This window comes from Rosa rugosa, chromosome 3, assembly GCF_958449725.1.
Source record: "Rosa rugosa chromosome 3, drRosRugo1.1, whole genome shotgun sequence".
NCBI classification, from domain to species: Eukaryota; Viridiplantae; Streptophyta; class Magnoliopsida; order Rosales; family Rosaceae; genus Rosa; species Rosa rugosa.
The window spans coordinates 28,913,220-28,924,594 of NC_084822.1; the positions used below are offsets into that span (position 1 = coordinate 28,913,220).

At 37.4% G+C, this 11,375-nt stretch overlaps 1 protein-coding gene across 5 annotated transcripts; it reads right to left on the reverse strand.

The window, feature by feature from the left end:
• Positions 1 to 309: 309 nt before the first annotated feature.
• On the reverse strand, positions 310 to 4,041 carry LOC133735215 (large ribosomal subunit protein uL6m-like). Of its 5 annotated transcripts, none has more exons than XM_062162624.1 (3): positions 3,892 to 4,041; positions 3,323 to 3,673; positions 310 to 443 (listed from the first exon to the last, which is right to left on the reverse strand). In XM_062162624.1, the coding sequence occupies exon 2, from the start codon at positions 3,657 to 3,659 to the stop codon at positions 3,351 to 3,353; it is 309 nt and encodes a 102-aa protein (XP_062018608.1). In that variant the 5' UTR covers positions 3,660 to 3,673; positions 3,892 to 4,041; the 3' UTR covers positions 310 to 443; positions 3,323 to 3,350. The 5 variants fall into 5 exon arrangements, with proteins under 5 accessions (XP_062018608.1, XP_062018609.1, XP_062018610.1 ...); XM_062162625.1 differs by lacking the exon at positions 310 to 443 and adding an exon at positions 1,161 to 1,363; XM_062162626.1 differs by lacking the exon at positions 310 to 443 and adding an exon at positions 1,409 to 2,071 and having other exon boundaries at positions 3,323 to 3,716; positions 3,892 to 4,019.
• Positions 4,042 to 11,375: the final 7,334 nt, after the last annotated feature.

Below are 11,375 nucleotides of genomic sequence, written 5' to 3' on the forward strand. Positions count from 1 at the left end.
CTTTATTATGAAAATAAAAAGCAATTTTTCTCTCAATTACAGAGCCGATTGAGCGACAAAAATGAATGTGGTGCTTACTCTAATAGCAACTTCCATCAAATCCAGAGAACACAGACACCATAGGAAGAGTATCTAACAGCAATATGAATCAGGATGAGGATCAATTCTATGTGCTCCCTCAAATTATGTGCATCATGCTCAAGCCCTAACATGAGGAAAAAGCCGATTACTGTAACCATCTTTGGAAGGAAGGAGAGTGTTGGTTTATAATTCAATACTCGAGGGAATTAAACCAAATTGCCCATCCATTCAATACTCGAGGCCTCGAGGGATTAAACCGATTTAAAAAGAAAGCAAGAAGAACCTATGATGCAACTTCCACAACTAAATCCTGTCATGAAGGATACAAATGTTGTAATCCCAACTCGAAACTGGTCCATCATCTGCCACCAGAAAAGGGAAGTTCAAACAGATTGAATTATTATTTCATTGTGCTGTCACTCAAAAACTAGATCCAGCTGAACCCATTCTCAGATGTATATTTCTGATATATAATTGACTTATATTCTTAGATGGTTAGTTATATACCATCCGTAAGGATGTCAAGTGAATAAACCAGATATTTGCAAGTGATTGCACTTATATAAGCACATTATTGCTTACACTAGTAATGTAAATGATCTGTGTCGACAGGTCATAACAAGAAGTAGGCTTGAGAATTTATAGCTTTATTCCTCATCGATATGCTTGTTATTACTTGAAAGTAGATTTTACAGGGGAAAGCTATGATTCTATGAACAATAAGGATGGAACAAGAAGTCTCTTTCCTCAAGCCAAAAATCAATGGTATTTGGTTAACAGACATATTAAGCCTTATCTTATGCAATATCATCTACTAATATCAATATCTGCTACAGACATCTGCTAAAGTTTCCACAATCAAAGACTCAATAAACTCAGAGAAAATCATCAAAACAGTAACAATTCCAGCAATCACCATAGCTAAAAGATGTTAAAATTGGACTTGACCAGAAGATGCCTAAACTAAGTGATCATGTCTTATCTCATCTGATCCTTGTTATATAAATCATTCATACATTTTTACTAAGCCTGAAAATCCCACACACACACACACACACACATATATATATATATTGAAGTCCTCAGTCAACAAGAATAAAGAATCAAGATTAAGAAACAGAAACATCCATTCATTTCTCCTTGTACCCGTCAATACTTCTTCTGTTCCATTTGAATTTTGTAGAGCTATCTCTCTGTTTCATTTAGAGGTTAATGGTTGTCTGACCCTTTTCTTTCTACTAACTGAATCTGAATTGCAAGTTCCAACTGACATCTAGTGTGTCTGAAAAAAATATGGGTGTGCCTCCATTATTAACATGTAGTTAGGTGTTTAAAACATGTATGCAATTCAATAGCTCACTTTATAAAAATACCAAACACAAAGGCAAATACTCCATTCACTCTCATCTCTTTTGTTGAACTAACTCCGAGTACCATGAACAATGAACTGCAGGATGACAAAATAAAAGAGACTACTACAGTTTCTGAAGATATTTGCCATACTAAATATAACATTCTTTTTTTAATGATCTGGCCTACATTTTCTTACAATTGGTCCAACTTCTTGAAAAGCTACTTCTCCGAAGATAAGTTAGGCCCTCAGCATAGTTATTGGCCTATCCTAGATTGGAAAAGTACCTAAGGACAACAATGCCAAAAAGTCCATCCAAAAAAGAAAAAAAACAATGCCAAAGAGTTACATGAAGATTGATAGTGCCGGGGTTTTCTCATTTCAATAGATATACTAAAAGCTTATATTCAGATGTCATCAGGCTCACTTTGTCACACAAACAAAATGCTCAGACATCCAAAAGTCAACTAGTACCTCATATTCTGACTCTTATATATCAATACCATTTTAACTGTGCCAACTGGAATCAAAATACACTGTATACCATCAAAATACAACCTCAACTATCCTCCATTTTGATCAAAAGTCGAACACAAAAGCATCACCAATCCATAAATTCGCGGCAAAATAATTTAAGATCTACAATAATCAACAAAAGAATCATTAGTCAACTCAATTAACAGATAAGCGAATAATTAAGCAAATCTGTAAACAAGTCCAAAGCAAAAAACTAATAAAGTCGCGATTATAACCAAGTCTGCAAAAGAAGAGGACAGCCATGAACTACTTTTCTTCCATCTTACAACTTCAAGCTACTTCAATCCTAGCAGCCCCTCATTATAAATACTGAGGATTCAATTTTACTATTTTTCGAAAACTGGTATATGAATCAAACAGAGCCTAAATTTTTTTTTTTTTAAAATATATATATTATTTGATGACAACTTTGGAGAAGTGTGTACGCTTATAAATCAGTCATTTATAAAAAAGTAAGAATCATAAGTCATAACACTTTCTTATCAATTACCAAATCATTAGGTACGAAGCACAGTAGAGTCCTCAAAGAGCCCGTCTTTGATAGTACCATTAAACTTACACAACCACCTAAAATCCAAAAATATAAATCCGAAAACATCATATTTTCAGACTCAGAAGCAAATCAGGCAGTGCCCAGGAACAAACTGAAGAAGAGATCACAAATAATAATAATGAAACCATATTGACCAAATCAAATATTCACATATTTTCGAAAAAAAAAAAATCTAATCTTTGCCTAAACATCATTTATGAATACTTCAAGAACTCTATTGACAATTTATAAAAGTATTTATTGTAGCTAAATGAAACTTCGAGGATGGAAAGTGTTCTTTCTATAACATGAGATCTTATATACATCTTTATTACATGACAGATGCATAATGAGTTCTAATTGTGAAATGAGTTTAAGAGAGAAATTCTAACTCTGCAGCCTTTTCAACAAGTCAGTATCTTGAGAATGTGCACATGTAGACACTACACCTATATTTGTTTCCCTCAATAGCAAAAGGTATAATAGAATTCACCCAACTCATTCCTTAGTCTTGAGCTAAAACTAAAGCAAAAGCACAGACATGGAATTTTTTTAGGCTTTCCTATCAGAAATGGAACTCTACTAAACCGGTAATACATGATGCTATGACCTCATAGGTTCATCCGGTCCAAGAATAAGTCAATCCTCAAGTATATACTATCTAAAGCCTAATGTGTAGTGAAGTTAGCTCTATCACCATTGTGGCAAGAAAATAAGGAATCAACTAAGACATAGACATCTCAAATAACAATAGTTTGAAACAAGATCCCAAACCACTAGAGTTTCCTGACAATAACACGGCAAAAATTCAAAAACATTACCATGTCCAAAGCATAGATAAACAATGAATCACTTGGACTTCTTTCCTTGCTTCTTCTTTATAACCTCGTCAATGTACATGATTCCCTTGCCTTTGTAAACTTCCGGCGGCTTACAACTACGAACGGCGGCAGCAAACTGGTGCACCCTCTCCTTATCAATCCCAGTGCAGCAAACGACATTGTTCTTGAAGCAGAAGACACGAACAGCAGGAGGCACAGTCAATTCAACTTCATGACTGTAACCCAATTTCAGATACAGCAACCGCCCCTGAGCTTCGGCTCTGGCTTTGTAGCCCACACCCACAATCTTAAGAAACCGGAAAAATTGGGCTTCCATTTCACTGAATGATCCTGAAAACCCAACAATTTTATCAAACCCACTTATATTTCTCTCCTATTATTTGGAATAGAGTTGCATATACCCATCAAAAAACCCAAGGAATCAGAAGTTAAAAAATATGAGAAATTAAAGGGAAATGATAAAAAGAAATAAACCCAAGAAGCTGAGAGAAAGGAGAAGAATCAAAATTGGGGAAGATGAATAGCAATAAAGGGCAGATTGAAAGTACCTGACTCAATGGATTTGAAGGGTCTACGGTCAAGTGGAGAACAGAATAGAAAGGTAGAGTAGAGACGGAGGAGTTGAAGACACAACGGGACGGGAGGTGTAAATCGGTGTACTCAACTAGGGCATTTTGGGCCTCAACGAAAATAACTTGATGCTGTAAATACTTATTAATTATGTTCTTATGGTGTAAACTCTAATTCTTATACAACGAGGTTCCAAATGAATACAGACTTCCCTTTGCCTAAAGCAATATGGGGTGCAAGTCGAATAATTCTGAGGTGCTTTTGGCCCTCAATGATTCCAGTGGGGTGTAAATTTTCTACCGTAAACCTTTACCTAAATTGCATGAATCAACTATTATTCGGGTAGAAAATTCATCAATAATTTTCATTTAACTTACCTCCAAACAAACAACCTGAAAGGGAAGCTAAATACGATGTAAAAATGCCTAATCAAATGGCGGGTATGAACTTAGCTAGCATAAATCAACTACTAATAAATGAAAATTTGCAAACACTAGACTCGATGAGAGATTTTTACGAGAGATGTTAACGAACTCTCCGAAACTTGCACCATAAGTATCAACTTGAGTGGATGTGGCTCAAGGGAAAAGTGCCTAACAATTGTGGCTAAAAATGATGTGAATAATCATATTTTAGCTTTATACACACACACACACACAAACATATATGTATCTGGGCCTTTTTAGTTTGAGGGATCGATTTTTTTGGCCAATTTGAGAGATTGTTTGTGGCAACCATTTTTCGATCATATATTAGCATCTCGACAGTTCAGTTTTTAGGTCTATATGAGCAGATCACTTCTGCAAATTTTCAACCAAATTGATGGTCGTTAATTCATAATTGTGATTTTCAATTTTGAACATGAACGGTTCAGGTTGGACAGCTTCGGTTCGTCCATTGATATGATCTAATTCAATACCTTAATTGTCACGCCCCTGATTTTTAACACAATAAAAATCGATATATAACCCCATAATTATACATGCGTGATCGTTCAGTCATCAATATCAAATACCTGGAAACTTTTTCCCTTTAAACTACCCACATATTGATGCCCTGAACCCACTATGTCAATATTGACCCGCTCCACAGAGTCAAATATTACATAAGCTTACGAATTAAATTGTCAACAACAAAATAATAAGTAAATGCTCCTCAGAGCTTACTACAAGCGGAAGTCATAACAACGGTAAAGTCACAAAATTGGCTTCCTACCGTAATGTTGCCAGCACGCCACCTCAGCTTCAGCCACGATTACCCTGACCTGCAGGATTAACCCCTACATCATTCCATTGAATAGTGCACCGGGTTGCCACACAACAAACCCGGTAAGCTTATGAAGCTCGTATGAGTAAACTCAAAACCACAAAGCAAAACACATTTCTTAAGGCACCACAACCTAAACAACGATAAGCACACATCTCACACCTACAACCATCAATTCCATAATCTTCCATATCGTGTTTACATAAGTCAAATGGTGACTAAAGCCTCATGCTCAAATCCTAATCCTAGCATTCAATTACACAAATTTCAGTCAAACAAGACTTCCTCAAGAAATGTTTGACGCCATCCTAACGCCCTATGGCGAATTCCAGAATCACACTCATTCACTTCCCACTGGAAGCCTTTGTCATCAACATGACATCAAAGGTGAAAAGCAATGAATCACCTTCCTATCCTCACCACATAGTACTATTCGTCACCACTATGGCCCTTAAGATAAATCAAACCATCAATCAATAAAATTAAGAAGAAAACAAGGCAATCACAATTCAAGCAGCAAGCAAAACAATTCATAGTAACTCATGCATATAATTTAGTTCAGGAGGTCACATTAGGTCAAGCAATTCAAGTCAAAGTAGTCATCGTAACCCCACACTCTGACGTTCGTAGGTAACCCCGACTATCACAACAGTCTTCTCGATCATTGTTAACTTAATAACAATTCAGCTCCGCTACCGAGCAGTCATCACACTGATCATCGCACAGATTCCACCGGTCATCACATAGATATTCATCATCCTACTGATCATCACACAGATTCCGCGGGTCATCACAAAGATAGCCATTATCCTACTGATCATCACACAGATTCCGTGGGTCATCACAAAGATAGCCATTATCTTACTGATCATCACACAGATTCCGCGGGTCATCACAAAGATAACCATTATCCAGCTGGTCATCACACAGATTCGGCCGGTCATCACACAGATATCAATCATCACAAAGATTCATCACACTGATTTCAATGATTCATTACACAAATATTCCTACACAAGCTTCACATGACAATCATCACAAAGATTCATCACACTGATTTCAACGATTCATTACACAAATATTCCTACAAAAGCTTTACCATATCTTAAATCTCACTTAAGACGGTCATATTAGACCCATGGTATCTCAACACATGATATCGTACAATCACAACTCAATACACAATTTCACCAATCATCACACAGGTAGTAATCATCCAACTCATCACACAGATTCCATCAATACATATATATCACGCAAACATATATATACATGGTCATCCACTCAGGAATACCACTAATACCACTATAGTCACAGTTAATCCCATAACTCCAAGACAATATGTTAACTAGGCTCATAACGAATATCGTGAGATTTACTCACCTTGAAACTCCCGCTGCGTCTTCAATATAGAACAAAGCAGCCAAACCACCAAATAACCGTCCAATAATACTTCGTCAAGTACCTAATCACATACAGTTTCAACTTAGTAACAATTCACAAACGATTTAAGTCTGAAACCCCTACTTTGAACTAAAATCCCCAAAGTGGCGCCAATTGAGGCGAAACCACATCCGAGACCTCCCAAAGTCTCCGCAATACTTCCACGATCGATATGTCCAAACCATAAGTCGATCGGAAGCTCGAATCCTCACGGATCAAATAAATCCACCGGTATGAAACCGTAAAAATCATAACAAATCCATTCGAACTCCAAAATTTGCATAGTATATATCGAAACGCTCGTATCAACGAGTAGAACATATATAATACCAAAAACAGTTCCCTACATGACCGGAAAGCCACCAGAAAGCCGCCACAGGCTGTGGCGCACCGCCGCCAGCCAAAACTCAATATTTCACAAAACTCCCAACATCAAAGCTATTCATCTAAGCATGCTTGTGAATTTTCATAACTAGCTCGAAGTCAGAAAACAAGCATATAGGGTCAAAAACTACCTTACAAGCCGTGGATTACTGTTCAACCCGAGTTGAACCAAGTTTCACGTGAATCGATCCAAACAACTACCAAGGATCGATCAAGGAGATTGCTGCGAGCTCCCCAAGCTTTGTTTGAAGCCCCGCCGACGTCGGAGATCGGAGAACCGATTGGGTCCGATTCTCCAAAAAGTCGCCGCCTTGCTGCACTTCCTCTGCCGAGAATTGCCGCAATAGGCTGCCACAGAGACGACCGCACAAGGGAGGCGAATCGTTCTGTGCAGATTTCAAGGCCGGAGGTCGCCGGAAAATGGAGTTCCGACCGGGTCGGAATACCGGGTTCGGGTCGAGTCGATCGCGGGTGAGGAGAGAGAACGGAGCGTTTCTGATATTTTTCCGGAATGGTGAAAGTAAAATGGAAATAGTAAATTTCCAAAAGTGGAAACTCCTATTTATAGAACTTTCCCAAAACTTCCGCAGACCATAACTTTCTCATACGAACTCCGATTGACGCGTTCCGCATGTCCACGAACTCGTATTGACACACTCTACAACTTTCGTGAAGGAAGTTTTCGGAGAATCCCAATGTATAAAATGTCAACCTTTGCACCCCCCTAAAACCATACTTTTCAAATAATTAATTCGTCCGAAACACTTCTGCTCGGTCTACGAGCCACGAAACCGTCCTATAACCACAATTTAGATTCCGGAAAATCCTCGGAAAATAATAACAAATTTCCGGGGTACTACATTAATAATCATCAATTTGGTTGAAATTTTACAGAAATAATCTACTCATGGAGTCCTAAAAACTGAATGGTCGAGATGCCGATATATGATCAAAAATTGAGTCCCACAAAGGATCCCTTAAAACGACCAAAAGAATGGGGAGAGAGAGAGAGAGAGAGAGAGAGAATAAAAAATAAAAGACAGAAGGAGTTCAAGCTGTCAAATTTGACAGAGGAGGGCTCTATTTCAAATCCACGTGTATATGACATATGGGTTGGATAAGAGTTTGAACAGTCAATTATATCCTTTGGTATTCCACGTGGAAAAAGATTATTCCGTTGGAGATGCTCCTTATAGTGAAGGATACATTTTTTTGGTCATTTTAAGGGATCCCTTGTGAGATCCCACTTTTCGATCACATTTCGGTATCTCGTCCGTTCAGTTTTTAGCTGCTAATATATAGATCACTTCTGAAAATTTTCAACCAAATTGATGATCGTTAAGATATCGAACTACATTAAATGAATAGACGAACTGAATCTGTCAAACCTCAACCATTCATATTTATAATTGTAAATCTCAATTATGAATGCCTTAACTTTTAGCGATTTGGCTAAAAATTTACAAAGGTAATCTGCTCATATAGACCTAAAACTGAGTGGTTGAGAATTGAGATGTTGATATTTGATCAAAAAGTGAGTCTAATAAGTGATCTCTTAAATTGACTAAAAAAAAAAAAAATTCTCCTCACTAAAAAGGCCATGTGTATATATATATATATATAGACACACACCAACAAGGTTGTAGTTTCCTTTCAAAAAAGAAAAAGAAAAAAAACAAAGCTAGTTGTAGCATAGTTGGCAATTAAGATACCAGCTGGCTAGCAGTGTGTTATAAACTAATTTCAGTTTTTTTTTTTGACAAAATAAAAAGATTATATATATAACACATAATATAATTGGTCATCCATTACACTTTGTTATAAACAACTTCAGTAACAGGACGAAGTGGTGTTAGCTCAGTGGTTAGAGCACTCGCTACCTATGTACGAAGTCATGGGTTCGAGTCACCATGGGGGCAGGAGTGAAACCCTTTGATCCTCTTTAAAAAAAAAAAAAAAAAACTTCAGTAACAGTATGTAATGTTAGTGGTTATTAGTATTAACCAAAAATAGAATTATGAATTGTGAGCTCTGAAAAAAAAAAATTCATTTTAGTTGTAACCAATTCCCGAAGAGTTAACAACGTTGAACGACGTTGAACCATCTCAAACCGCAAACAACAAATTCATACTACCTTATTATATACTCCACTTGTTTTGTTTAACATAACTAGCTAGTTCTAGCTACGACTCTTTAATTCAATATTTCAGTTATTAAATTTTTGTTCTTTACATACAAGGTCTTGAATTTAAGTTCAACAAATGACCAAGACGAGTATGAAACTTGAATTCTGATCTTGGATGCTGGGTTTATTCTTCGTGCAGAAATGGTGTCTTCAAAAAACAATAGTAACAGTACAGCAGGACCTCCAAGCAAGGCCAAGATTGTGCTTTCAATGTTTGCGTTTTTATGGTTTACAGGTTTCTCGATATTGGGTTTCGTGTATATGTCCCAAAAGTACAGTCCAAGACAAAGCGAAATCATCGTTCGTTTGCATTCTCTAACAGTAGAACATTTGTTTCGTGTTCGAGGAGCTCCTCCATCTTTGGCAAAATGGGAAGCGAATATAACCATCCAAAACCACAACAACATCAACGACACCAGCAGAGACAGAGACATGAAAATCATCATACGAAACCTCCAAAGCGTCCTTTTTTACAAAGACCATGGCATCTCGTGCACCTCGAATGAGAAACCGATGTTAGAGATCAAAAGCGAGAAACAAGGGATGGTGACTCTAAAATTCGAAACAAAGCATTGCGGACAAAAAAATCATGATCTTAATGAGGATTTTGACAATGAACTGGACAGAAAGATGAGGGAGGAAAGAAGAAGAGGGCACTTGCGTATGAGTTTGAAGATGAACATGGTGGTGTCATCGGACTTTCTTCAATTGCCCAACTCTACAGGGAGATATTGGATAACCGACGTTCGGTGTTCACATAGTTTTGACGTTGTGTATGTGCATAGTTTAGGGAAGGGAAGAATGGTTGGTCATGATTTGGACCTATGGTATGATGAGAATAAGTGCAAGTTAGACATATAGATAATTAGTTGTCAATAATTTAGATTTACTTATTATTCTTTTATGTAAATATAGTGTACTGGATTAGCATTGAACAAAGTACTGATTCTTCTATTTTAGTTCTTAAATGAAAAGTTTTTTTTTTTTTTGAAGAGAAAATGAATTAATTACAACAAGAAACCCCTTGGACAACCAAGGTTAACAGAATCTAGAAGTAGGGCGGACGAGGAATGGAACCAATCCAAATCTTGGGATTAGGAAGATTATGACCCATCGAAGTGATGGCATCTGATTCTTCTATTCTAGTTCTTAAATGAAAAGTTTTTTTTTAGTTGAAAATGTAATCCATTATGCAATTAAGCAAGCAGAGGTAATGAGTTTCCCAAAGGGCTGTCAGAAAAAATCGTGACATAAAGCACACTATACTAGCACACCTCTAACACAAGCATACAACTCAGCTAGTACACCACTTTTTTTTGGTTAAGCGCAAAAATAAGAAACTAAGTAACCCTAAGAACAAATAAAATTAACCAAAAATGTACTAGTATAGTTAGTTGTGTATAGTCGTTGCGTAGGGGTCATCATTTGGCCCTTCAACCCCAAACCCACCCCAAGCCAACTTGGCCCGTAGGGCAAAAGCTCGGTTCGACCCTTGCATTAAGGTGGGCCAGCCCAAACCCTTTCTCAAATATGATAGGGTATAGGCCATACAAATGAAGCCCGGCCTGGCCTTTTAAGCCGGCCCAATCAAGCTCTAATAATTTTCTATTTTTTAAATATGTTTCTTGTTTTTTCTATAACATACAATTTTTTTTTAGTAAAAGAGGTCATCACATTATGTAATTCAGCAAGCAGTACAAAAACGATCCACCCCTATGGGGTCGACAGAAAGAACCATTCTGTAGAAACTACTATAAAGCCACCCCTAACTAAAAGAGCAAACAAAATAGTAATCTCCTAGCACACCCACCTTTTAGGATTAAGCCCAAAACAAAGAAAAGCAGAGCCTCGAAGAAGATTAAAAAACTCCAATGGGGACAACGAGGTCTCTCTTTTCTTTGCAATCTCTCTCGCTCAATGCAAGAAAAAAATAGATCCATCATTCAGAAAAGAATGAAGGCCCAAAACTAAATTAAAATTTAAAGACAAAGCAACTGCCTACGCCAAAACAAAGCCCTAGCAGCCCAATACCAGGCCCAACCAAAACACCTAGGGTAAACCCTAGATGAGAATGCAGTCAAGCCGCCGCCGCCATACACCACTCGCCGGAGTACGTCGCTTGCGCTACCACCACCATTGATAGCATCCTCCTGGAGGTCGTCGCCCATACCAGCAAGCAGCCCG

Excerpts from the sequence above, each read along its gene's own strand:
- LOC133735215 (XM_062162624.1), bottom strand. The coding sequence starts at position 3,659 with ATGGAAGCCCAATTTTTCCGGTTTCTTAAGATTGTGGGTGTGGGCTAC.